General features: G+C 34.4%; 3 protein-coding genes across 4 annotated transcripts; 1 reads left to right on the top strand and 2 right to left on the bottom strand.

Annotated features, from left to right (window-relative positions):
* The first annotated feature begins 2703 nt into the window (after positions 1–2703).
* LOC7474844 (ATPase 11, plasma membrane-type) lies at positions 2704–11361 on the top strand. Its single transcript, XM_024586651.2, has 22 exons — positions 2704–2869; positions 2963–3042; positions 3154–3273; positions 3360–3458; positions 3570–3707; positions 3898–4032; positions 4121–4300; positions 4391–4597; positions 4684–4803; positions 4884–5003; positions 5127–5249; positions 5340–5444; positions 5610–5754; positions 6169–6333; positions 6491–6729; positions 6804–6836; positions 6940–7021; positions 7338–7498; positions 7844–8029; positions 8114–8296; positions 8405–8583; positions 10833–11361. The coding sequence occupies exons 2-22, from the start codon at positions 2989–2991 to the stop codon at positions 10927–10929; spliced, it is 2871 nt and encodes a 956-aa protein (XP_024442419.1). The 5' UTR covers positions 2704–2869; positions 2963–2988; the 3' UTR covers positions 10930–11361.
* A 1944-nt stretch (positions 11362–13305) lies between these two features.
* On the bottom strand, positions 13306–19207 carry LOC7474843 (trigger factor-like protein TIG, Chloroplastic). Its single transcript, XM_002321498.4, has 13 exons — positions 18861–19207; positions 18642–18725; positions 18403–18531; positions 18103–18191; positions 17705–17888; positions 17117–17207; positions 15832–15986; positions 15159–15251; positions 14976–15068; positions 14667–14747; positions 14351–14500; positions 14051–14146; positions 13306–13591 (listed from the first exon to the last, which is right to left on the bottom strand). The coding sequence occupies exons 1-13, from the start codon at positions 19122–19124 to the stop codon at positions 13514–13516; spliced, it is 1587 nt and encodes a 528-aa protein (XP_002321534.1). The 5' UTR covers positions 19125–19207; the 3' UTR covers positions 13306–13513.
* Positions 19208–23470: 4263 nt separating this feature from the next.
* Positions 23471–27798, bottom strand: LOC7474841 (grpE protein homolog 2, mitochondrial). Of its 2 annotated transcripts, XM_024585929.2 has the most exons (6): positions 27514–27781; positions 26041–26269; positions 25763–25956; positions 25453–25620; positions 25200–25328; positions 23471–24078 (listed from the first exon to the last, which is right to left on the bottom strand). In XM_024585929.2, the coding sequence occupies exons 1-6, from the start codon at positions 27667–27669 to the stop codon at positions 23989–23991; spliced, it is 966 nt and encodes a 321-aa protein (XP_024441697.1). In that variant the 5' UTR covers positions 27670–27781; the 3' UTR covers positions 23471–23988. The 2 variants fall into 2 exon arrangements, with proteins under 2 accessions (XP_024441697.1, XP_006374496.1); XM_006374434.3 differs by having other exon boundaries at positions 25763–26269; positions 27514–27798.

Below are 27798 nucleotides of genomic sequence, written 5' to 3'. Positions count from 1 at the left end.
CCCACAGCCATGTGGTGGTGGTCCGGTGGACATGGCCAAAGGTGTTTGTCTGGCTGCATGCTAGAATTACCAAAAAGCTAGCTCTAAGACGCTTGCAAAGGCCAAAACTAGAACTAGTAGTCCCTTTAATAAAAAGTACAGTCCGTACCAAGGCCGTAACACCTCATCTTCCATTATCAAAAGAAAAAAAGCAGCAGCAGGATCGGCTTCGTCTGTCTTTCTTGATGGGACTTGCCATCAGCTTCGTGCATGTTAGCACCATCGTCGTCGGCTTTAGTTGCGTATTTCAGCCGTTGGATTGGTACAAGGATTACCCTTCTGATCTCCAAGATTGTCACTTTCTCTGTGACACTGATTTCACAGATTTGTCTTTAGGTTTACTTGCAACTTGCAGTCTTCCTTTGCTTTTCTTAAATTCTGCTTTTCTTATAAATGGAAAAGAGGAGTGCGTGCATCTTAACGTAGGAAGAGGGAAGGGGAGGGTGGAGGAGTCGTATTGGCAATCAGGGGCGGAACCAAGGGGAGGTGAGCTGGACCAAGGCTCGGGTTCCTATAAAATATTTTTAATTTTTAATTTTTAAATATAAAATAATATATTATATTTTTATTTTAAATACATAAATTTTCTAATAATAAATTATATGTTGAATTTTATCGAGAGTTAGGTGATTCATTGTAAATGTACTTGTTTTCTCCCCTGTTAGCAACCTCTTTTTTCCTTCAAGGTGCCTAAAACTTTTTGCATTTTTCATTTTGGTTATAAAACTTTATTTTTTTTTGTTGTTTTTTTTTTAAGTTATGTTAATCCTTATTTGTTTTTGTATTTTAAAAGTGCTTTTAAAAAAATTTAAATTTTTTATTTTTTCTTTGTTTCAAATTAATATTTTTTTTAGTGTTTTCATATCATTTTGATGTGCTGATGTCAAAAATAATTTTTAAAAATAAAAAAATATTATTTTAATGTATTTTCGAGTGAAAAACACTTTAAAAAACAACCGCAACCATACTCTTAGTATGTTTTATATGTTGAGATTTAATTTGTTATGCATGCTCGTACGAATGTGCTAAAAAAAAATTATTTTTATGTTGCATTACAAAGTATATTTATAGAGTTTGGTTAAAAAATTGAAAGTCACAATCAAAAAATTAATAAATACAAATGAAAATATATACTTCTGTCAGAAATATACCAATAATATTAAGCATAATTTACGTTACACACACGCTTTGATGACCGTTCTATTGAGAAGGATAACCAATAATATTTGAAATAAATCTGTTTAGAAAATCTTTAAATGAAGGAATAATTGCTAATATTAACATGTAAATATTAAAGTGTGAATTTTAAATGATCAATCTTATATAAAAGAGTAATTTCCAGACATGTATGTGCATAAAAATTAACAATTATTGGTATAATATTACTCGATTTTTTTGTTTCACCCAAGGCTTGATATTTTATTTATTTATTAATTAATTGATAAGAAATAAAGCAAGCATTCAACTGTTTATGAAATAAAATTATTGTCTCAGCACATAAAGAAACTCAGCCCATGGCTACAAGTGATTAAATAAAATGAATGCGGGGTGTCGACCAAGACACCTTTAAGAAGAAATCAGCACAGGTTTTGAAGGTTGGGGACTGTACGGCTTAAGCATATAGTTGAGGGACTGATTTGTAGTTTTAAAAGAAAAGAAAAGAAGGGTAGCGAAAAGCAGGCTGAAATTAAGGGAAAACAGAATCACTAGCTTTTTCTTATCGTGTATTAAAATAATATTTTTTAATTTTTAATTTAAAAATATTAAAAGGTTATTAATTTAAAATAAAAAAAAAATAAAAATATTTTAATTTTTTTTTAAAATATTTTTAAAACAGATAAACAAGGATACCCATTCACCAAATCTTAAATCAAATCAATTCAAAGTTAAATGATGATTTTTTTACTTTTCCGATAAACAAATTTAACGAACACAATCTTTCTCCTTTTCTTTTACAATCATCTCTAAATATTTCTTTGAAATCAAGAACTCACAACATTATTTCATTAATATCATCTCTAAATAATCTTAACCACGATCATTTCATTACGATTCACAGTCTTGTACCACTGTAATTGCTTTATAATTATTATCAATAATAGAACCACCACACTCACTACCTAATCACTGCATCAACTTATTATTTATAACACCACCACTTTTACTATGTTATTATTATTACTACTTTCTTTATGATTTTTAAAGAATAATAACTTAATGTATTTCTTGGATGTAAAAAATATATTCAAATGATAAAAAACTTATTTTTATAATTTTTTTTAAAAATCAAAACAAATGTATTAGTAGTAGATTTTTTTGAATTTGAATATACTATCTTAGTTTGAAAGTAAACTACATGGTATTAAATAGTATTTTTAGTTTAGTAGTTAAACGAACATTGGAATGATGTTTGTCTGGTGAGCGGCTACTTTTAAGAGACACTTGTCTTTTTGTAGAAATCGAGACCACATTTATTTCTGCAGATAGAGAAAAGAAAAAAAATACTTTAATCAAATTCAGTCCTCCAAAGACTTCAAAATCTTCAACACGACCTGAAGTACAACTTTAAATTGCATCCAGCACAATAATCGAAGCAAGTGTGGGGGCCTTTTCAAAAACAAAAACATAAGTTGTATACCTTTATGGAAATGACCCAAAAGGGAAGATAGAAAATGATTGTGGACTGTTACTTCCACACTCTTTGCCACTACTCTATAGCGGTTTGGTTCCTCGTGTTGTTGGCTTTCTTCGCAGATTTGGTGTTGGTGGGATGTCCTCATTTGGCCCCTAAACTCTTAGTTCATGCTCAAAATCCAGTCTTTTTAACTTGGTATTGCTTGGCTTGACTGAATATCTCAAGTTTTCGCATCTTTTCATGGTGGTCGCGTAGTGAAGTTTGATCTTTAATTGGTTTGGTCTGTAGAGAGAGAAATTTTAGTTAAGGAGAAGATGGGGGAAAAAGCTGAAGTTTTGGAGGCTGTCTTGAAGGAAACTGTGGATTTGGTAATAGATCAGAGCATACTTTGAAGCCATTGTTTGGTTTGGTTGCTATCTGTCTTAGTGTTCTTTGTTTGTTTTGAGTAAAACATTTTCAACTTTTTTTTTTTATCGCAGGAGAACATACCCATTGAGGAAGTGTTTGAGAATCTGAGATGTAGCAGAGAAGGTCTCACAAGTCAGGCTGCTGAGGAGAGGCTATCTATTTTTGGTCACAACAAGCTTGAAGAGAAAAAGGTAGTGCCTTTTATCGTCGTGAACATTTTTCTTACTGTTTTTTAATTCAGGTTTTAACTCGAAGTTATCTTCTGGGTGTGTTTCAGGAGAGAAAATTCTTGAAATTCTTGGGTTTTATGTGGAATCCTCTGTCATGGGTTATGGAGGCTGCTGCTATCATGGCTATTGCTCTTGCAAATGGAGGAGTAAGTAGGAGGATGTTCTGGTTTTTATGAAAATTCCACTTATGGATTCGTTTGTCTTGGGACTTGTGTTAAGAAGTTGGTCATATACTTTTTTTTTTTTTTTGTGTTTAGGGAAAGCCTCCAGATTGGCAAGACTTTGTGGGTATTATTACACTTCTTTTCATTAACTCTACCATCAGTTTTATCGAAGAAAATAATGCAGGTAATGCTGCTGCTGCTCTCATGGCACGTCTTGCTCCCAAAGCAAAGGTTTGTGAATCTAACGAACTTTTGTTTCATTGTACATCTGTTTCCTTAAATTTGTGAATTTACTTCTATATCCGACTACTTGAGATTTGGACGAAACCCAAATCCAAAATTGCAAATATGACTGACTGATGCACTTGTAATTAGATTGAAGTCCTAATTTTGTTTCATCTCTCATAATATTGTTCTCAAGGTTCTTCGAGATGGAAGATGGAGTGAGCAAGATGCTGCTGTTTTAGTTCCTGGTGACATTATTAGTATCAAACTTGGAGATATTATCCCAGCTGATGCTCGTTTACTAGAAGGAGATCCTCTTAAAATTGACCAAGTTGGTCTTCGAATACTTAGTTACCACTTCATGTTGGCTTGGTCTATGTATGGCTGTTTTACTGACCACCTTCGTTTTGGTTTCTCAGTCTGCACTTACTGGCGAGTCCCTTCCTGTGACAAAAGGCCCTGGAGATGGTGTTTACTCTGGTTCTACTTGCAAGCAAGGAGAGATTGAAGCAGTAGTTATTGCCACTGGTGTCCACACCTTTTTTGGGAAGGCTGCTCACCTTGTGGATACAACTAACCAAGTTGGTCACTTCCAAAAGGCAAGGAGATATAATTGTTACATGTTCTTTGTTGAGTTCTAAGCTTCACTTTTGTGATTCGGATTCTGATTTGTTTACTCTTTGGTGCAGGTCTTGACTGCAATAGGGAACTTCTGCATATGTTCAATTGCAATCGGGATGATTATAGAGCTTATTGTCATGTACCCCATTCAAGATAGGCAGTATCGTCCTGGAATTGACAATCTTCTTGTGCTTCTCATTGGAGGAATTCCAATTGCCATGCCTACGGTTCTCTCAGTCACAATGGCTATTGGTTCTCATAGGTTATCTCAGCAGGTTAGCCAAGGTCTTGGGAATGTTCTAATTGACCCTGGAATGATGAGTTTTTGGTGTAAAATGATTATGTTTTGAATATGATCCAGGGAGCCATCACAAAGAGAATGACAGCAATAGAAGAGATGGCTGGCATGGATGTGCTTTGCAGTGACAAGACTGGAACATTGACATTAAACAAACTTACCGTGGACAAAAATCTTATTGAGGTTGTTTAGTGAAAACTGTTTTTCAAACGTCTACTACCGAGCACAATTCTTGCTTATATGTCCCTCGGTATAACTTTCAGGTTTTTGCAAAAGGAGTAGATGCAGATACTGTTGTGTTGATGGCTGCTCAAGCCTCTAGAATAGAGAACCAAGATGCAATAGATACTGCTATTGTCGGAATGCTGGCTGATCCAAAGGAGGTAATTGGTCCATATGGTATATTCTTTTTTAATTTTTGGTCACTGTCTAATTAGTAATTATCAATTTAACATGGTTATATATATATATATATGATGAATTATTTTATTTCCTTGTTCCAAAAGGCACGTGCTGGAATTCAGGAAGTCCATTTCCTTCCTTTTAATCCTACTGATAAGCGAACAGCCTTGACTTATATTGACAGTGGAGGTATAATGCACAGAGTCAGCAAAGGTGCACCAGAACAGGTAATCTGCTCACAATGCTCGTTATACTTGCCATTGGATGTTCTATATTTTGCCTTCTATCCTAATTCTTGGCTGCAAATATTTGTTTAGATTCTGAATCTTGCACACAATAAGTCAGATATTGAGCGAAGAGTACATGCTGTGATTGATAAATTTGCAGAAAGAGGTTTACGTTCTCTTGCAGTAGCATACCAGGTAATCACAATTCTATTTCTCTCTTTCTTCTTTCTTAGATGTTTGTGACCAGGTAATGACAATCCTATTTCTCTCTTTCTTCTCTCATAGATGTTTGTTTCTGGCTTCATTGTTGATTTTATTTTTCACCACTAGCTTTCATGATCTGCTTCTTCATTATTGCAGAAAGTTCCAGAAGGAAGGAAAGAGAGTGCTGGAGGCCCTTGGCAATTTATTGGCCTCATGCCCCTCTTTGATCCACCAAGACATGACAGTGCAGAGACAATTAGGAGGGCTTTGAATCTTGGAGTAAATGTCAAAATGATCACTGGTTTGTTCTGTTCCCTAGTTGCAAGCCTTGTGAAAACTTCCCTTAAATTATGTTATGTTTACTTGTGGAGAAATAACTATAGCTGTTAAAGATGTCATGTAGAATAAAATGTTATTCTTCACTTGGGACATGCTTATGTATAGGTTTTCCATAAATGTAACCCTGAATTCTTATAGAATGGGAAATTCATTACTATTTGCCAAGAAAGTGTACATTTCTTAAAACTCGTGTCAGAAATTTTTTATGTGGGTCCCTTTTCATCTGTCAAGCTTTACTGCACTGCCTTCGCAATTCTGTTAATCATGTTTCCAAGTGTTGCACTTGTCTAATCTTTCTAACACCATTTCATTCCAAAAGATGTCGGATTACCTTTGGCATTCTGTTTTGAGTTTTGACCCTTGTGGCTTTTATCAGGGGACCAACTGGCGATAGGGAAGGAAACTGGACGTCGTTTAGGAATGGGAACCAACATGTACCCTTCATCTGCATTGCTAGGGCAAGACAAAGATGAGTCTATTGTTGCTTTACCGATTGATGAATTGATTGAAAAGGCTGATGGCTTTGCTGGCGTTTTCCCTGGTGCATTTCTTTTATTTCTCTAACTCAGTTTTGGAACTCTGTACTTGGGTTTGATGCATTGCTTGACAGAAATGTTTTAGCTGTTTCTTTTATATAGGCATTGGATCTTTAGTTTTCCTTGCTAATATTGACAGGCTTGACATGCCTATCATTTCAGAGCACAAATATGAGATAGTAAAACGTTTGCAAGCTAGGAAACATATCTGTGGGATGACTGGTGATGGAGTTAATGATGCTCCTGCTCTTAAGAAGGCTGACATTGGGATTGCTGTTGCTGATGCAACTGATGCAGCTCGTAGTGCTTCTGATATTGTCCTTACTGAACCTGGCCTTAGTGTCATTATCAGTGCTGTCCTGACAAGTCGAGCAATCTTTCAGAGGATGAAAAATTACACCGTAAGCACTGGATTCTCACCATGTCATATCTTGTTAATAGACTGTTGGCTTACATTTTCCTTTTCCCTTGGCAGATCTATGCAGTTTCCATTACAATCCGTATTGTGGTAGGTTAGATCTCTGTGTGTGGGTGAGTGTGTAAAGTAGATGGATCTTGGGAAGAAATTTTTGATGTTTGCTTACCCTTGTTTTGGTTTAATATGGTGATAGCTTGGTTTCATGCTACTGGCTCTCATATGGAAGTTTGACTTTCCACCCTTTATGGTGCTTATCATTGCTATTCTCAATGATGGTTTGTTGCTTCTTATCCTCTCCCTCCCCCTCCGCTCTCTCTCTCACATGCACGCATGCACTCACACATGTAAAATACATCAAATAAACTAAAAAAAGTAGAAAATTTCCATGCTCTGTCCAGTTTCAGATTTAGTTTAGCATTGTTGACACACTAAGAAAATCGTTTTCTGTTATGCAAAGTGATTTGAGTTTGTTTAATTTTCCTTGTATCTTGTTGTCAGTAGGTTCACTTTTCATCTTGTCTTTATTTATGCATCATTGTTATGACCTGCCAATTGTTTTCTTGGGAGATTACTAACACCACGTAATTTCAGGTACCATTATGACAATATCGAAAGATAGGGTGAAGCCATCTCCTCTGCCAGACAGCTGGAAGTTGGCAGAGATATTTACAACTGGAGTTGTTCTTGGTAGCTATCTGGCTATGATGACAGTCATATTCTTTTGGGCAGCATATAAAACAAACTTCTTCCCAGTAAGATGACAAGCCTTCTTTCATTTTATTATGAAGTTTGTTTTGATCATGGAAGATGCATTTTATTATGAAGTACCATGGACCATAAACTCTCAAGTACTTTATATGTTTGGCATGTTTGGTAAGAATGAGTGACAAGGTTTCATGGGGATATGAAAATCGTGTAGCCGGTGTTAAGTTAGAAAGGCTGTGGGTAACTGATACAATGTACGCATGTTGCCTATCTTCAGTGGATTTGGAATTTGTCTTCCTGTAATTTCAGTATGCAGGATGGATCTTTTGTATGGCATATCTACTGAACTGATGATACTCAAAAGTTAATTGGTCATTGCTGTTAATTTCCAGAGGGTATTTGGAGTGTCAACTCTGGAGAAAACAGCTCACGATGACTTCCGAAAGCTTGCATCAGCAATTTACTTGCAAGTGAGCACTATCAGTCAAGCACTTATATTTGTAACCCGATCTCGAAGTTGGTCGTATGTTGAACGTCCTGGGATATTACTTGTGGTGGCTTTTGTCATTGCTCAGCTGGTGAGCCAATTGCCTTAATTGTTTTTTTGTGACATCTCAAATAATTTGGAAGTGAACATTAACGTGACCTTTGATTTTGTTCAGATTGCCACTCTGATTGCAGTCTATGCAAATTGGAGCTTTGCGGCAATTGAAGGGATCGGTTGGGGTTGGGCTGGTGTAATTTGGCTCTATAACATCGTCTTCTACATCCCACTTGACTTAATCAAGTTCATTATCCGCTATGCTTTGAGTGGGAGAGCATGGGATCTTGTTATTGAGCAAAGGGTAAGGGTGCCGTTGGCTTAATGGGGCTACTATTTACTTGAGTGTGGTCTGTCTACGTGTGTGTGTGTGTGTGTGTTTTGTTTCTCAGATGTATTTCTTGTTCTGTAGATTGCTTTCACAACGCAAAAAGATTTTGGGAAGGAACAGCGTGAGCTTCAGTGGGCACATGCTCAGAGAACATTGCATGGGCTGCAAGCACCAGACACAAAGATGTTCACAGAGCGAACCCATTTCACAGAACTCAATCATATGGCTGAAGAAGCTAAAAGGAGAGCTGAAATTGCAAGGTAGGCACTGATATTTAGCCGTCATTTTCAGCTTTGCATGTGACATCTAACATCAAGTATTAAGTATAAAGCTAAAATGGGTGGCCTTTTCACTGTTCATTAAATTACTGTTCACCCTCATATTTTATTGTGAATTAAAGCAGTGAAAATTTTGAAAAATTTCAATTTGATTCTTGAACTTTTTTATTGTGCACAATTGAGTCCAAATTAGAGTCCAATTACATGTTTTTTTAGGGTGAGGGTTGAATTGAAAGAAAGGGGATTAAAGTGACAAAAGCGGGTAAAATTGGTGGCAAGTATGCAATTTGTTTGAAATTTTCATTTTTGCCCCTCATCTTTTCAAGCAATTAGGTATTCAGCCCCTATAATTTTCAAAAAATATATTTTGATATCAAACTTAATTTTTTTTTCCAATTTTTTTTTGGGTAGAGGAAAGTGAGGATTGCTGGATTCTAGCATAGAGAGATAAAGTTGCTGATGGGAAAGATTTAGGCAACCAAAATGTCTATTTTCTGTCAAAAGATTTTATATAATGAGGGGGGGAGCTAAGATTATGTTTTTTTTTTACCTTGAAAACTTCTAAAGAAAAGATCCGAACTTGGAAAGATTTTTGGTTTTGGACTGGTTTTTTGCATTTTTGGAGGCCATGGTTTGGTTTAACAAGGTTCATAAGGTGTTTCCTATGTGTTTTAGATAAAAAAAGGGGTTGGAAATAAGTTTTTGGATGGAAAAAACCATGGATCTTATTTTTCAGATCAACACAGTGATCGATATTGGGATCTTAGATGTATTATTATTTTTTTAAATCGTCTGCCCCTTTAACTTAAAAAAATACAGCCTGTGCGGGAGCCCTTGACCTTAATATTTTTTTTTAAATTAATACTTTTTTATATGTATATTTTAAAAAACATTTAAATTAATATTTTAATTAATAGCCTTTCTCTATATTGTTTGTGTGCTTATTTAGCCTTTTTTTTTAAATAATGATTATTTTTAATTATATTGGGTGTGTTTAATTTGTTAAGAAGTTGGTATGTCTTATTTGTAATTTTTTTTAATGTATTTTATTTAGATTAAATATTTATTTTTATAATTGTTTGAATATGTGCATCCTTGTATAGTATTTTTTAAATTTTATTAAATACATTTTATATGTGTTGATCTATATTATAAATTGATTTTGATAAACCAATTTATTTAACATAACTAATTAAATAACCCGTGTTTAGATATTAAATATCTTGATTTATCTCTCAATTTCTTCATTTACATTTTTTTTTATCGGTAATGACTATTTTTCATTTATTTACACAGTAGTTAATGATTGATTTAATTGGATGCGTGTATAAGTTTTTTAATTCATATTTATGATTTATTTTAATGTAAGAAAATACGTTGAAAAATTCTACATGTTCAATTTTTTACCATGTATTGGAGTTATCAATTTAATTCTTAGTCTTATGATTTCTTATTTTTTTAATTAATCATTTTAGAAAAGTATAATTGTTTATAATTTCATCCTTCAATCCAAATTGATAGAGTAATGTTTTTTTTCTATTCTTCATTTTCGTCCTTATCTTTTTTCCTTTTATTAAAATTTTTGTTCTTTTCGGTTTAAATCTCAAAGTGAAAATTTGTTGTTGCTCTTTAATTTATTTTTTATTTTGATTTTAACCTTAATTCTTTTAATTGTTATTTTTTAATTTTAGATTTTTTGTTTGTATTTTTTTTTATTTTATACTTCAATATTTCATTTTCTAAGGATTGGGCTTCATGATTATGTCATGTATGGTGATTCAAGTCTGATGACCCGGGACAAGGGTTGGAATTTTTTATTATTTTTGTTTTGTTTTTTATCCGGTAATTGTTTTTAATTTTAGTTCTCGATTTTATCTTTTAATATTATATTAGTTTGGAAATAAACTGCATGATTTATTTTTGTTTGTTTTCTATAGGGTTATCACTATCTTAAATAAGTTTTTATTTTTAGTTTGTTGCCTAATTTTACGAATATATATTTTTATCATATAATTAAAAAAAAATTTATAATTTTTTTTTATTAAATTCAATGTAGTTCAGGGTTGCTAGGGGAGATAGATCAATCTAATCTATTGTTTTTTTTATTTTTTTTAAATTGTCATCTTCAAAGCTTTTTTAAAAACTAAGTTATGTTTTGACCGGTGATCAAGATTGTATTTGAAGTATAATTCTCCTCCGTTTTTCCCCTGATATATTTGCATTGATTGCAGGCTGAGGGAACTCCATACACTGAAGGGTCATGTAGAATCGGTGGTGAGACTGAAGGGCCTTGATATAGACACAATTCAACAAGCATACACAGTCTGAGGATCGTCTGGGGAGAATACAACACAATAATGGCGCATCTTGCTGAAGAAGAGTAGAGACGTATAGTCTGTAGTTACCTTAAACAACAACGCCACCTATGGCTACAACGTTCGGAGTTCCATACTTTAACAGTGATGCGGCTGTACTTCTTCTCTGGTCCCTTCTTCCTCTGCAATGCCCACAAGAGGGAAAGCTCGTCTTTCTGCCATTTATGTTTATATAGTAAGGTCATGGCCGCTGGTTGTTTTCTACACTGTATTATGCACAAACTCATAGTAGGTGGTGGGTGATCATCAAGGTACTGCCCTTCTTTCTCTCCACTGTATCAGACACAAACTCATGTTCGGTTTAGTAATTATCATGGTAGTCAATGTCGTTGGGGGCCAAGAACCTTTGCAAATCTGATAGTTGGGTGATATAACTTCTGTTTCAGCTGCTGTCTTTTTGTTTTTTGTCATCTGTTGTCGCACCATTTCATCCCCCATTATATCCTGGTCTTATAGACAAGGTAGAACTTCAAGAATAAGTTTGGAGTTAGGATTAGGATTAGGTTATGGAAACTGCCTCTTAATTACTACTAGCTATAGCTTATTAAAAATACAGCGCAGTGTAAAAGTTAGTTTTCAAACTCACATATATTTTTACTGCTTATTAGGTATTTAGTTTTTTATATTAAGTTATCAGATATTTTAACTAGAAAAAATAAATTAAATTATTTGAATAAATAAATAAATAAATAAATAAATTAATTATTCAATACATTAATCTTAATTTTAAGTAATATTAAATTTTAAACTCATCAACTTGACAGGGATCCTAAATTCTACACATATATGGTAATTTTATCTCATCGCCAACATTTTTTTTTTTTTAAAATGAGGATTATTCTTATAAAACAGGACACATCATCAAAGTCCTTTTTTTTCTTTTCTTTTATCATCAGATCAATCAGTCCTTAAGAACAAATGGATGGTTAGGATTATTCTTTAGACTTGAAGCACGAATAATGCTAAGAATATGCTAATATATATATATATATATATATATATATATATATATATATATATATATATATATATATAATCAGAATACATTTAAAGATCTATGTTCAAAGAAGTTAAATTAAAATAGGAAAATATCAAATTAATTAATTATAAAAAATAATCAAATTATTAATTTGGATCTTTAATATTTTTTAATATATTTCAATAAGCCCCCTTAAGATATCATGAAATTAAAAAAAAAAACCCAAAAATATGAAGATATTATAAAAACTTACTTCTGTAACCAAAATACATTTAAACTTATAAAAAATTCCATACTGTTAAATAAGATTATTTTAAAAATATTAAAAACATTCTAAATCTTAATCGCTCTTTTCTACTACATTTATAGACTTTGATGAATCCTCTTTGTTATTTTATTCCCTCCCTTTTGTTTTTCCGTCTAGACATTCTCATTTTATATACCTTGTTTTTTCCACACTTATAACATGTCCTGTTTTGTTGTTTCTCAATTTGTAATAGGACTTGTTTCTTTCACGCTCTTGATTACTCCTTGTTGCGAATTTTTCCTTATGAATTTTCATAACCAATTTTCTTTTTTAAATTAAAGCTTAATATGACATTTGTCATCTCTTTCAATACATCAATTCACTTCAAATCATTAACGATTTAATTGAACATGTTGATTCAAATTTACGCCCTTTAACATCTTAAAACCAAACAATTTCTCTTTAAGATAAAATTTGTTTGACAACAACCTAGACACATACTAACTTTCTAGTTTTACCTAAATTACCGCCGGTGATTCTTCATCCATGACATGATAAATCACGTTATCATCTAGACAAAGCTTGATAGTTAATTTTTAGTCCCTGGACAGAAATTTTTTATAAGGTAATTTTTTTCTTACATTACTTGTAACCTTTTGTTTTGGATAAAAAGATTCATGAAATTTGGATGATCCCTTTTAACAAACTATACTATCATAAGAAGATAGATCTATTTAACAAAAGAATTCATAAATTTTTTATTCAATGCATTCATGGGCTGTTAATATCTATTCCTCTTTAAAATAATATGATTCAAAAACAATAATACTGTTATTGGTGTCATACTGAATTCACCACCCAGAAAATTCCCAGCATATCATACTTATTGATAATTTTATTTTCAATATATAATCAAATAAATTAGTACAAAGTTTTTAAGAGTGATTTTTATCTTAACTATAAACTGGTAAATATTGAAACATTATTCGAGTTCATGTTCTTAATTCCTATGTTTTAAAAGCCAAACAAACTAGTTCAATTAGCTCCCTATCAGGGGATTGGTATCAAGTGATCTCTTACACTTGACTTCGGAATCTTAAAACTTCGAATCAATGGCCTCGTCTCATTGCAAATTTCAGAACAGGTACTAATCTTTGCCAGCAGAATCATGTCCTGTATCATTTTTAAAAGTGCTACACAGAAGATCTACTTTCTAAAACATTTATTTCAGAAACAAAATTTTGAAAAACGGCATTTTCTGTCCAGAGTGCAAGTTCTTCTCAACTCTTTCCAAGCATATTGAACTCTACATCACCTGCTTATGTATTGAATCTCTGAGTGTTCTCTTAACCATTCAAGCACTTTTGCTCCCTCCAGTACTTCTTGCACCTATGCAAATGCAATTGCACCAGTAAAGTTAACAAGCTAACCCAAGAAGTAGCTTGAACAATGCAGAATTCAGCTGTAATTTGTAAAGAACATAGCCTCTGCCCCCAGACAGAGAATGGAACGCAAGGTCTAGACATCCTTTAAAGAAGAAGCAAATAAAAAGGATTCACAATATCCACCAGACAAGAAATAAGAGCCACCATCATCCTTTTGGTATTCATAGTAGAATGGAACCCATCCCAGAAAATAAACTGTAGCTGTAAGCTCTGGTTTTAAGCTTTGACAATGCTAATGCCATTTCTGACTAATGTAAATCATGTTTTATGTTATTCTTCTAGTCTCTTTTAATTCAACAAATTTCAGACCCAAATAAACAGCATATTCAAAACATTTTCAGAAGTACAGTGGAAAAGAGAAAGCAGAACACTTCAATTCTTGACAAGGGTGGGATTTACTGACCTGTTCCTCCACACGCTCCTCATTGTACTCTTGTTTATGTCGTTTGAATTCAGCAATGGAGTTCTCAACCTCTTTGACAAGATCTTCTGTAGAAAACTGTAGCAAAATGCAGCATATGTGAATAGTGAAAAACTTTGTAACTTTCCAAGAGCTGACATTTAAAAGGTTGGTCCAATCAGGTGAAATTGACTCAGGTTATGTCAAATCAATGTTTCACTAAATTACTACACAAAGCAGTGTAAGACTGGGCTAAACAAACTTGTGTAAATGGAGGATAAAATCTCAACTAAAAAGACACACCTGCAAATTTTCACGTTTGAATATATCTCCTACTGCCAGATTTTGTTTTATCACCCTTGTTATATTCTCCTTTTGGTTTTCTAGGAACTCATTAACTGCCTTTGGACTTGATAGTGAAGCCAGCTGCTGTTCATTTAATTTCATATTTGCCTGCACAAATGTAATATGATGAGACTAGTACACCCTACACAATAGGAATGTTAAATTGAAAGAATCTAGAAACATTAAATTAAATCTTTGCATCCCATTACCCCCCCACCCACCCACACACCCAGGATAAATAAATAAATAACTAGCACTCTGTTTTAGAACCAACCTGAATCTGGAGAAGTTTGGCTCCATAAAGCTGCCTACCTTGTTCCTCGAACAAGGATTGAGGAATATCAATCTCCACCATCTGAATGTATGATAAAACATCCAAAAAATTACAAGCCAGTTAGTAGAGTGACCTGCTGAATCCATGAAACATCATCAGTTGAGGATAATGCAAACAGGGGAACTGCATGGAAAATCAAAAAACTCTACAGCAAAAAGGTCACCCTTATCCAATTCATGGAAAAGCTAGCTATAGACCTCAATGGGCAAGCAACAATCTACAAATTAATATTTCAGAACACACAAAAACCTTGCAAAGCTGGTCGAGAATTGCATTATCAGTTGCTTGTTCTCTTGCTGTTTGCTCCACTTCTAGGAACTTCTGTAACAGTGATTCCTTGACCTGCAAACGTGCAAGGAAACATATCTTAGTTATGAGCTCTATGAAAAATTCTGAATCTAGAACTGTGTCAAGATCACATGCAAGTATCACCTGCTGCAAGGTGGTGCACCCAGGAAGGAGTTTGTCAGCAAATGTGTCATCCAACTCTGGCAGATCTCTATAAAACAATTCTTTGCATTCCACCTAAAGAGCAACATAATACATTTGGATGGTTAATACAGTTATACAAAACCTACTGAACTTACAGACGATTTGTATGCTTGTCAGTCTACAATGATGCTCTCCAATTTAAATTCTAACCGAGTGCCTAAGGTAAAGGAACATGAAGGTTCAAACTGAAGCACAGCAGAAGCTATCATTTGTTTTGCTGATTCAACCTAGTTTGCTAAAATTATTTCTTTTCCACAAAACTCCCCCGTTCCATAATTTAAGGTCACCAAACAGAGTTTTTTTTTTATTATTTTATTTCTTCTTCATCAAAATCACAGGCATGCATTTTGGGACACTAATAAGGGGACAAGTTGCATCAATGCAGGGGGAGAACATACAATAGTAAAGCCTACTAAAACCTCCACTATTTGAGGGGAGGGCTCGAAGACCACTGCCAATTAAACTGAACAAACAGGCCAAAATTGTAAGAGAAAAGAACAAAGCAACCTGACTTATCATGTATTTATGTCTCCATTAATTGATCAAATTATTTTCTTTGGGAATGCTATATCTTGTTCAAGAGGCAAATTCTTCAAAACAGAAAGGAACTCACAGTAAATTGAGCATGAACACCACGGAGATTTTCTTGTTTCCATGATTCAGGAAATACAAGAGGAAAGGACTTTGTTTCACCTCGTTGAATCCCTATTATTGAATCAAGGAAACCAGGTATCACTCTATCACCATGCTCTGTATCAAAATGAAAACCTGCAAAGAATGAAGAAGTAGCAATGTCAAGGAATCTGAGACTCGTGCAAATAAAATTATTAAACAAATTTTAGAGGTGGAACAAACAAAAAACACAGAATATTTTGACTTTAAGGCAATGGACTCCTCTGGTCAAGCTACCATGTTCCTCAAGTTTTAGCAAATACTGTAAAAGCAGAAAAAGAGAACAGCTAAATTTAAGTGCTTGTAAAAATAAACTAAATTGAAGTAGCAAAATGACAGGCAACTAGTTCAAAACCGGAACATCATTCATGTAATTTATTGTTCACATTTCATTAGTAAAATTATTTCAGTTGCCCGGATTAGCAAAAAAAAAAAGTAAATGCTAATCCCTACCTGTTGTGCCTTGGTATATAAATCAGCATCTTATGAACCATCATTTGACTGCTGCCTTAATATTTTCATAGTAACCTAGTGTCATGTCCTTTTGAATTCAAGACAGTTAACTTTTCAGGTTAACATTCAAAAAAATGAAGTGTATATTTAGATTAAAAGCTCTCTCTCTCCCTCTTTCTTTTTTTCCCACCAAACCAAAACAACCAACTTTTTTTTTCTTTTTATCTAGAATTGAAAAACTAGAAAGTCGTGTTCCAAGTATGTTCTCCAATAAGAATATGAGAGATTGGGCGGCCACTTTTCTAAACTCGGAAAATCTTCTTTTGACTGGTGAGCGCTTGTTCTTCCAGTTTTTTATTCTCTCAGCAATTTTCAGTTTTAGAAGACACTTTATCTCATTCAATTGGAGGATCTCCAAGACACAAATGATCCAGAAAAAAGAATACAGTTTTTTCAACAGTCAGACTGACCCATACCCATTACTTTCTAAAACCTTCTGCAAAACACCAAGTCATTATGGCTAGAAAGTGGAACAAACTTTGGTGATCCTAAAGGAATTAATGGACTATCAGATTGGGACCAAAGGAGTATTAACTATTAAGAACTCGCATTTCCCAACAGTTAAAATCTCAATAGTTGTGCCACCAATGTCAAGGTCATGCCCTTATACAATGATTCTAGGCATGGTTCCGGATAGGAATTGCAACATCACCAAATATAATAATGACGGGAACAAAAAAAAAAAAAACATGAAGAAGAACATAATGGCAAACCTTTACTCTCTGCAGCTGGAATATTCTGAACATTTGATTCATCCTTGTCAATTTTTGTTGCTGAAACATCAAGTACTGCAACATCACCAATCTGTGGAGATCTCAACATAAGTTGTAAGCCTCATATGACAAATAGGAAAGATCAAATGCAATGCAACCTTCTAAATTTAATTAACAGGCTGTAGAGCACATCAAATTGACCATAAAGGAGAAAGTTCCTGAAGGTCGTATAAAAAAATAAAATAAGGGGTTCATAGTTTTTGAGAGTATAAAGCCCCAAAAAACTAAAAGAAAAAAATGGTGGCATATGTGATTACTTAACAGATATTCAACAATTTCTAAACTATAATCTTTTAGTCCAAAAGAACAAGCCAACTTCCTCTTCCCTCCCTTCCATTTTCCACATTACACAACGTTTACCAAAGTCATTGAATTTAAGACCTGATATAAATTCTTCTCCCTTGTATTGCATTTGCTGCTTATAGCATAGACCCGCTTATTAATATCCTGGATCTTTCCATGAAGCGTCAAATAAACTTTAACTAATAACAAAAGGAGGGAGGGGCTATAAATTAAAATATTTATTACCTGTAGTCCTCTGTCAGTTATAATTCTCATCAAACCCAAGGATTTGTGGCGCTGTCTTAATTCTTGTTCAGAAGCTCTCTGTGCATCTATCTCACTATCTATTTCAACAACAATCTTCAAATCTCTGTAGCCATTCTCAGGGATCCATATGACTTCAGGTGCCACATCAACAACAACATCATATCTGCACCACAAGCCAGCTCAGCGAGCACAGATCATATAATTGCAATTTCAAAATGCACATACTGCCCAATTTCATATATAAGATTCTCTCGTTTAAACAAAACACACAAAAAATGTAGGCAAAAGCTAGAGCTGCACATTTTACTTCTCTGAGAAGTTGTCTGAGGTAAGAAGATGCAAGCAATAGGTAACTTAGAGGATGTGTAGGTAACAACCTGAGAGAGTTGAGAGATAAATATGTCTTCTCCATATCTGTGAATTTGGTTGCTATTTGCACCGAATCCCTCAAAGCCCTTCCAGTCACCTGTGGATTGGGAGAACAGATCCTCAATAGATTTGCACGGTACTTTAAAATAATTTAAATATCAGGGCAACAATTGGAGTAATTAATCCATTAAAGTGAAATCAACATCTAATTAATATAATCAATTAGCTGGTTGCCTGCACATTGAGAAACAAGAAGCAAGTTGAACTTGGGAACTAAATGTAACGAAACCTAACTAACTGGAACATACCGAAGACATGGCATGTGGAAGGGTCCTTTTCAAAATAGATTCAACTGTAGCCTTTTGAACATTTTGTTTCCCAACATAACTTAAAAGAATGCTCTCTGGGACATCCTTTCCAGGACGAAATCCAGGCACCTGAGCAAAGCAAGCATACGTACAAAAACCAACAAAACTAATTACTCCATACAGCAAACAATTCTTCTATTTAACATATCATCAGAAGCCAACAAAAAAACTCAACGAACCTTAGCTTGTTTCGTGAACTCATTCATGACCCTTTTGTAACAATCTTCACATACAGCTGGTGGAACTTCTACACTCAGTCTTATCTGCACATTTAAAACAATAAATAGCAAAACAAATAAGGGGAATGCCAGCAATTGATAATGAAAAATTACCTAAAATAAATGACTTGAATTTCGCATAATGGTTTTTCCATGAAAAAGAGAGAGAGAAGTACTGACTCTTGAGTTGGGCTCTGGGGTTTCAGTGACTTTAATATCGGCAGGAAGGCGGTCATTGCTGGGTCCAACAGCAATTGATGAAGAAGCTGGAGAAGCGAATTTACGAAGGAACGAAGGGCGTTTGGTTTGGCGGTAAAACGAAGGGAGCTTTTTGTCATTTGCGAAATGGAGAGTTGGGATTTTGATGGGAAGAGAGTTTTTGGAGAGAAAATGGTGGTTAAGTTTGAGGAGAGCAGATGAAGTGGAGCTGACACTGAGCTCCATGGATTGGATATTTGCTTTGCTTGCTTGCTGCAATCACTTCCCTTTCCCTTCCTGCTTTGGTCTTTCATTTTAACCAGTGAAACAGTGAGATAGAAATATAGATATGGAAAGGGTCCACACTCCCAGAGGCCGCAATATCTCTACAATGCCCCTGCGTTATGTTATGCTTCATGTGCCTTATAACGTGTCTTATTTCCTGAATTGGGCTTCAAATTCAATTACTATATTGTCCTTCATTTTCAGCGCTTAGAAACGCCATCAAATGAAAGAGATATCTCTGGACAAGTAATTTCTAGACATCTAAATTAGACAACTTCATTGTAAATATTTGGATTTGAAGTTTTTTGGATGCGGCATAGTGAAAATCATTTTTTTAAATTATGATTCTTCAGTGTAAATTAAAACAATAAAGAATTATTATATTTTATTGGTTAACAAAATATAAAGTTTTTCTTGGTATTTTGATCATTATGGATCTTAATTAGTCTTTAAAATTTAAATAAAAAAATTAATTGTGTAAAGGAATGACGTATCACCCTAAATACACATTATCTAAGGTTTTTTCATACCCTAAATGACTAGCTGCAGGGTTATAATGAGAGGATGTTCCTTATTGATGTAGATTCTTCTTTTGTATAAAATAATGTTATTCTTCAACTGGTATATTAGACTTTCCACTATGTTCTTGTTCTTGTTCATTAATTATAGTAGTTGTTGGATCTTTAAGTCAGTATTATAGCTCTCCTTAAGTTTCTCAGCCCAACTGGCAATAAACATGGTAAAAGTATGTATCTTTCTTTGATTTTTCCCTTCTGACCTCCTTCACGGAGCATTAACTGCCACATTTTCCTTACTGGATTGATATTTCACTGTAAAATCATAACTAAGAAACTTAGAAATCCATTTCTACTGTGTAGGGTTTTCGACCTTTTGTTCTAGTAGATATTTTAAGTTGTGCTAGTCAGACTTGATCTTGAAAGCTTGCCCTAATAGATAAGAATATCATTTCTGAATTGCTAATAAAATGGCTAGGAATTCTTTTTATAGGTTGATAAAGTTAGTTCTCTTCCTTTTAAACAGTTACTATAGCATGCAAAGGCCTTCCTTTTGCATCAGAATAACTCAACCTCTCATTCCAAAAGCTTCACATTCAATTGTGAAAGGTTTTATGAAGTTAGGTAAAGCCATTATAAAAGACTTAGTGACTTCTTCCTTAAGTTTAATAAAAGCCTCTTATGTCATATCATTCCATTAGAATATTCATTTCTTCAATAATCTTTTTAATGGTCCTGCAATTGACCCATATTTTTTTATGAACCGATGATAGTGACCTGTCAAACCCAAAAATCCTTTTTTAGGATTAGCCTCTATATCCTTTCTTAACACAATATGGCCCAAATAGTTTACCTCTAAGCAAACAAACTTGCACTTAGATTTCTTTGCTTATAGTTGATATTTAGGTAGAATATTCAATACTTTTCTTAAATGGATTGTGTGTTTAACCTCAGTATTACTATACATTATTATATGATAAAAACAAAATTAGAACAAACTTGCATGAATAAGACTTAAATACCTCAATAAGACTTAAATACCTCATTTATAAGAGACTGAAAAGTTGATGGGGCATTTGTCAAACATAATGATATCACTAAGAACTCATAATAACCCTTATAAATTTGAAAAGTAGTTTTTGGAATGTCTTTGGTCTTTATATAAATTTGATGATATTCTGATCTTAGATTCAATTTGGAGAAGAAATTAGACTCATATAACTCTTTTAACAATTCTTCCACAATAGGAATAAGAAACTTATCTTTGATGGTTTTCTTATTCAACGCTCGATACTTAATGCATATTTGCTAGGAACCATCAGACTTTTTTACCAACTATGCAAGTGAAGAGAAAAGATTTTGACTTGGTCATATAGTTCCTAACTCCATTAATTTTTTCACAATCCTTTCAATTTAAGCCTTCAGATAAAATGGATACTAATAGGGTTTGACACTAATGGGTTGAGTTCCATCCTTGAGCCTTATAAGGTGGTCATAAATTCTGAATGAAGGAAGTCCTTGAGGCTCTGAAAATACCATCTAATATTCTTGTAACAACTCATGTAGCTAGAGAGGCAAACCAGAGTCAGATTCGACCTTCATTTCCTAAACTTACAAGATCAATCCCTTAGCTTCCTTTTTTAAATCCTGTAAAAATTTAGGTCCATAGTCAATCTCGAATTCTTCAACCTCTAATCCACATAGCTTGATACCTCAACTTAATAATTGAAATTCCAGTGTGAGTTGATAGAAGTCCTATAAGATGGATCCTAACTCTTGTAGCCATTGTATCCCCAAAACTACATCATAACCTCCTAAGGGTAACATTATAGCCTGTGACACAAAATGGTTTCTTTGAATTTTGAATTTGAAGTCTGCATATTCCCCTTCACTGTTAATTTCTGTATCATCAACAACTTTTACTCTTATAAATCGTTGAGCTGATATCTCTATCCCTATCCTCTTAGTCATTTTAGAGGGAACAAAATAATGAGTGCTACCTATGTCAATCAGAGGTATTATAGTTAAATTACCAACCTTAGCCCTGACCCTCATGATCCTCAGATTAGGATTGCCTATCATGACATGGAATCCACTTGTTACACTTGAAACAAAACCTATTCTCCCTTTTTTTTCTTTTAATTAAACAGGAGTTAACCTCAGTATAGTAATGCTAGATTTTTCATCTGGCCTTCTTGAGCTCTCTGCCCCTGACTTAATAGAATTTAAACTAGCATTGGGCCTCCATTTCTTTCTGAGGTTTCTTAAGCTATCCTCCTGCAATTAGTTCAGCCCATAAACAACAATTAAGTTGGGCGGGTTAAACATTCAGACACCCAATTTAACCTCTTCTTTTCATTAAAAGAAACATAACTTAACCTATGGGCCTCCGATAGGCCCTTGATCTTATTTGAAATGACTTCAAATTAGGACTTGTAATTCTCCATCGTGGTCATTTGTCTTAAAGAAATTAATTATTCCATAGGATCGTCATAGAAAGACTTTCCAAAACAAATTTGTATAGCTTTTACCAACGACTCCCAACTTGTCATTACTCTTGTCTCGTCCATTTCTTGGAACCATACGATTGTTTTTCCCTCGATGTGAGAACTAGCCATGAACAATCTATGTTGTGGCTGAGTATTATAATAATTGAAGAAATGGTTTTCCTTGTACTCCCAACCCATAGGATCTTCCCTATTAAACCTCGGAAAAATCCAATATGATCGTTCTCAACTGAATCTACTGGTCATTCGGTGGCTCCATCTCTTGTCGGTGGTGCCCATTAATTGAAGTGATGGGGTTGTTAGATGGTGAATCTACTAGTCTTTTCCCTTTAGCCTTTGCAATATGATATATTTTGGTTGAAATTGTTTTAGTTGTTGCATTAGATCCTCAAGTATCCTCTGTTGTATATGTTGATTTAATTGTTGCTCCTCTTATTGCTACTTCATCCCCACTACTGCTTCAATTAATTGTGACATGCATGTTCCATTTGCCATGATCGGTAGCTCTAATACCAAGTTATAATGAATCTCATTTCAATGTATTAAAGTTGTAAAATTTATAATTGAATTTTCTAAAAAGATTCAGGTTATTTTATTAAAATGAGGATTTAAGAGATAACAATGGAGTGAATTGAAATTTGGGAACTAAGGACTTAATTGCAAAAACTAAGATAAAAAAATAATAATTTCTAGGCAAATTCGAGGTAGCCCGGATATTCAAGTTCAAAACTAAAAGTTTAAAAATAATTCATTGCATACTATTCTTAGATCTCTTAACACTATTTTTATAATGGAAATTGCTAACATTTTATTTAAATTCAAAAGACTAATTCTTTTTATTGAATTATATTTGGGGTCCATATGTGTGTCTTGCCCTATCAAATGTCTTTCAAGGACAGCAATAGTACTAATTCTTTGTTCAAATGTCTTTCAAAGACAACAATAGTCCTAATTCTTTGTTCTTGCAAGAAGATATAATGCCAGGAAATCAGCACCTTCAACCCCCAAGCCTATTATACTCGGTGACTTATTCCAACCCCAGGCATATACTTGTTGCCTGAGGCTTGGTCCTCGTTGTCGCCTCCAACGTTGTGCATGCTTGCACGAGTGTTTTGAATTTGCATAGTCCGGTCTTGCGTATTAGGGGTTTGCAGGTTTTGATATGAATGGTTATTATCTATTTCTTCCGAACACATGCCACTATAATTTCGAGACTTGAGTGCTTCTCAAGACTAGGCGTTAGCAGAAAACCATTGAAAATGTTGAACCATCTACGTCATGAGACTTGTTTCAAATCCAGAATTACTCAAAAGTCATGGCGAGGATTATGAACACTGCTGTTGATTCCGCTTCCAGAAGTGCAATACGCGCGGGTTCGATAATTATCTGAATATTTTGGTTGAATCTCCTCCCACAAATTGCGAACACTTGCTTCCATGATGAGACACTTCTTTTCTACAACACAACAGAGAGCAGTCCTCTAAAGTCACGAACACAAAATAACATGACAGCAGTGATACCAGCAACTCCCAATGATATATCCCTAACTGTCAACAAATTGCCGTCTGCCCTCCTCTAGCTCAAAACAGCATCTAAAGCATGAAGAATATTCAGAGCAAAGGCCCTATCATTGCATCATCTTCGAGGACTATAAGGGATCATGGGAGAAATAAAAAAGCCAAGTCCTTTTCAAGGCACAGTTGAATGTGACAAGAAATGTTACATCTCATTCTTCTGGGAAGAACACAAAACTTAGGAATCTCTACCATGTCATATCTTCAAGTATAAGTGCCTTCCTACTCCCTATTCATTTGCTTCAGCACCATTCTCCACTTCTCGAGTAACGCCGACTTCAGCTGGTCGAATAACTCTGTCATGGAGCATGTATCCTGCCTGTAAAGATACAACAAGGTAGCATTTCAGTAACACTTTAAATCAAATACTAGTCACGAGCAACTGTGAGTTTTCAGAAACAGCCAGAAAGGCTTTACAAATGCGATTAATAGCAATACCACATGCATCAGGCTTGGTCATAGAGAAAGGCAAGGAAAGATATTCTACCTAAAGATAAAAAGGGGAATGCCAGTGACAGTTACTAGTAACACTCCCCATCATTAATGTCCACATAGCCAGTAACATCCATGGCAACCAGTTAAAAAGTAAAGTGAAGAAAAAGAAAAACTGAGTTATAACATTATCACAACACAACAAGAGCAAGTACCACACCATCCCCCCCATATCTCACTTATAAACAATCTCCAATATATGATCCCATCCATGTTAGATTAGAATGAATCAAAGATTTTAACTCATAACCCCATACAGTAGGATGAGTATGCTCAAAACCAAATTGGATTATAGATCTCCAACTAGGTCATCATCATAAAAAAAAAAGTACGAGAACAGGGCTTCTTTTCAAATTGATCATGGAGGCAAACCTCAAAATTGAAATTGCATGACCTCTGGGGATAAGAGCATCATGTCAAATTAGCTGGATGTAGGAAAGAAACTGAAAATACAAAGAAAAGGGTCCGTCTGTTTCACCCTTCTATTTATGCTTTGGGTCTGTCTCTTCACAGTTCACAAATGGTTTCAAAATTCTCAGATTGATAAAATGATTTAAGGGGAGAGTGACAAAGGATGGGGGGGGGGGGGGGAGCGCCAAGAGAGTGTCTTTTTCGATTTAAAAGTAAAAAGTTAATATAGCAAGTGTAACTGGTTTCCCGTGTTCCTTTCTAACTCTCCTTACTACATGGCTTAATATTAAGGCGACTGTTGCGAAAAGCTGTCAACTGACTACTGCTAGCATACCCCGAGAAATAATTCTAGTTGCAACAATGGAACAATAACAAAAAGAAACAATGAAAATCATAATCACATATCAATAACTAAATATTGTTTTCCAGTTGATGAAAAATAAAGAAACTGTATCAACAATAATTTCAATCAAATGGTTTGCAACAGTGAGCTATATGGTTAATCAATAAAAGAGCTTGATTATATTCAATGAATACCTTGAGAACAGCAGCTACTGTCCCTGGAGGCTTAGAAGCATCTGGAACCTGGAATATTGCATTATGCCTATGTGGATCAAATGGCTCATTTGTTGGATCAAATTTCTCTATTCCATACTTCTTAAATACCTGAAATCCAAAACATCACATGGTTGTTTGAGCAATGATTTAATACCAATGCAAAATGTATGCATAAAGAGAAGGCTGTGAGGTGAGGTGAGGTGATGGCTGATGATGTAACAAGAAATGATACCTCTCCAAGCTGTTTCTCAGTCATTTCAACTCCTTCCAAAAGCGTCTTAAGGAGTGGCACTACCTGGGCAGTGTCATTAGAAACATCGATTTTTGAGAAATTGCCTTTGACAACTGATGAAGCTCTTCCCAAATTGTCTGCAACATCAAGTAGGCTCTTTGCAAAATTCTGAGGCACATATTTTGAGAACACATTCAGTTAAAATTCCAGATACAAGAATAACCAAAAAGATAATTAATGAATCCACATTTCCAACAAAAAAAGAATGACAGGAAGGAAGAAAAGCATGCCGTCATTAGGTGAAGCTGACCTGTATGGCAAACTTTTTAGAGTTCTCTGCTTCACGTTTTGTTCTTTCCTTGACATTTTCCATTTCAGCATATGCGCGGAGAACTTTATCTTGAATTGTCTCAATCTCCTTATGCTTTGCCTCCAGGAGTTCCTCCTTCTCCGCCACAAGCTTCACCAAATCATCCATAGATAGATCACTCCCAGCCTCAGAATCTGAATCAGAATAGGCAGTTCGTTTAGTAACTCTCCTCCTTTTACCAGATCGGGATATGGTTTGTTGGGACTCTGAGTTGAAACCTGACTCTTTGGTCTCATGCAAAACTGAATCTTCTGTCTTATCAGAAAGGTCTGCACTTCCATTTGTTTTTCCTGACTCTGCATTTGTGGGATCACAGTTGGAGTCTACAGCACTCCCCTGCTCCTTTTCAGTAGGCTCAGGAGATGCAGATGAAGTGAACCCAAAATTTTGAAAAGGAGGGGAGTTTAGTGCTGAATGATGAAACAGACACACCTTCCTTGTAATACACTGAAATAGGACATGCAAGTTATAAAACATTAAAACACTGGAGAAAAATTAAAAAGGGGATTTCAAACTAGTCAAGAAGCAATCAAATATTAAAAAACCCGAAGTACTTTGAAATGACTGAAAGTCAAATCCAACTATTTGTATTATGAAAGAAATATTAGTGGACACTTAAATAGATTAGAGGAACTAACACACATGTGCACACTAATTAGAAGTCATAAAACAACAATCATAAAAGGAACGATATTTCAACATAGAAAAAACGAACTCCAACATTGACAATGTTGGATAGTAACTCCAGACTGCTCCCCTCCATAAGCTGAGCCCAAAAAATTTAAATGGCACTGACAATACCCACTACGATACCCACACATAACTTATTGCATGTTATGGACAACGTAATCAGATGTTTTAATTCAAGGTTAGTTCAATTAATTCAACAACATAAATGAAATAAGAATAAAAACTCTTGATTAAAACCCCCAAATGATAGTAGAAAGGCAATTAGATTTTACTTGATCTCTCAGTAAACTATTAGAACTTGCAAATTTGAAGCAAAAGGCAACAAGTGAACATTGGTCATGTAATGATTTCAAAATTAAATAATGGTGTACTGCTATCTCAATCTCAACTTCAAGTCATAAAATTTGAAATTTCCTAAACCTTAGCAAAACCCAACCCATGAATAACAAAAACCAAAATGCACAAATAAAATCCTCATCCTAGAATAACCATGAAATCAGACATGATGCCAAATTCTGAGTGTTTTGAGTCAAAATCCTTAAACCATAGGAAAAACATGAAATCAGACATGATGCCAAATTCTGAGTGATTTGAGTCAAAATCCTTAAACCCTAGGATAACCATGAATTCAGACATGATGCCAAATTCTGAGTAATTTGAGTCAAAATCCTTAAACCCTAGGAAAAAAAAGAAGGAACCCATATAAACCCAAATTCTGACGTCAGATCCTTAAACCCTAGCAAAAACTTACCAAGAAATCAATTCTGAGTAATTTGAATCAAAAACCTTAAACCCTAGAAAATAAAAAATAAAAACTAAGAAAGAACAACCCATAAAAAACCAAATTCTGACGTCAGATCCTTAAACCCTAACAAAAACCTAAAAGGAAATCAGACACGAAAAGAAAAACCCAAGGAGAAAAAGGAAAATATTAAGAGTCAAATCCTTAAACCCTAGCGAGAACCCTGAGGTGAAAATTGATTAGTAAAAAAGGAACGCACCTTGTCAGGATATCCATACTCATGAACAAGAGAGTGAAACTGATGAGAGAGGATCGGCAAGAGGTGGTGATTATGGGACGGAGACGGCGAGTGTAGAACCAGAGAGCGTCGGCCCACGCTCCTCGAAAGGCGTGACAACATCCTGGTCATCAACATCCTTGCCTGGTATGATAAATTATTACCAGAGAAAATGAGAGTATAAATATAAAGGGTTGATTAGGAAACTGAAAGAGGAATGGTAAGCCGAGGCAAGTTCTAGGTTTTCTTTTTCTTTTCGGCAAAATA

The sequence above is a fragment of the Populus trichocarpa genome, chromosome 15 (genome assembly GCF_000002775.5).
Source record: "Populus trichocarpa isolate Nisqually-1 chromosome 15, P.trichocarpa_v4.1, whole genome shotgun sequence".
NCBI lineage: Eukaryota > Viridiplantae > Streptophyta > Magnoliopsida > Malpighiales > Salicaceae > Populus > Populus trichocarpa.
Note: the sequence above shows the minus strand (reverse complement) of the source record. Positions and strands in the feature narration are given on the sequence as shown.

Coding starts and splice junctions, on each gene's coding strand:
- LOC7474844 (XM_024586651.2), top strand. CDS start 2,989: ATGGGGGAAAAAGCTGAAGTTTTGGAGGCTGTCTTGAAGGAAACTGTG. Junction 3,043..3,153: donor TGAAGGAAACTGTGGATTTG/GTAATAGATCAG, acceptor TTTTTATCGCAG/GAGAACATACCCATTGAGGA. Junction 6,334..6,490: donor CTTTGCTGGCGTTTTCCCTG/GTGCATTTCTTT, acceptor CTATCATTTCAG/AGCACAAATATGAGATAGTA.
- LOC7474841 (XM_006374434.3), bottom strand. CDS start 27,669: ATGTTGATGACCAGGATGTTGTCACGCCTTTCGAGGAGCGTGGGCCGA. Junction 26,270..27,513: donor AGTATGGATATCCTGACAAG/GTGCGTTCCTTT, acceptor GTCCTATTTCAG/TGTATTACAAGGAAGGTGTG. Junction 24,079..25,199: donor CAGTAGCTGCTGTTCTCAAG/GTATTCATTGAA, acceptor GTATCTTTACAG/GCAGGATACATGCTCCATGA.
- LOC7474843 (XM_002321498.4), bottom strand. CDS start 19,124: ATGGAGCTCAGTGTCAGCTCCACTTCATCTGCTCTCCTCAAACTTAAC. Junction 18,192..18,402: donor TTCCACATGCCATGTCTTCG/GTATGTTCCAGT, acceptor CCCAATCCACAG/GTGACTGGAAGGGCTTTGAG. Junction 13,592..14,050: donor AGGAGCGTGTGGAGGAACAG/GTCAGTAAATCC, acceptor GCATTTGCATAG/GTGCAAGAAGTACTGGAGGG.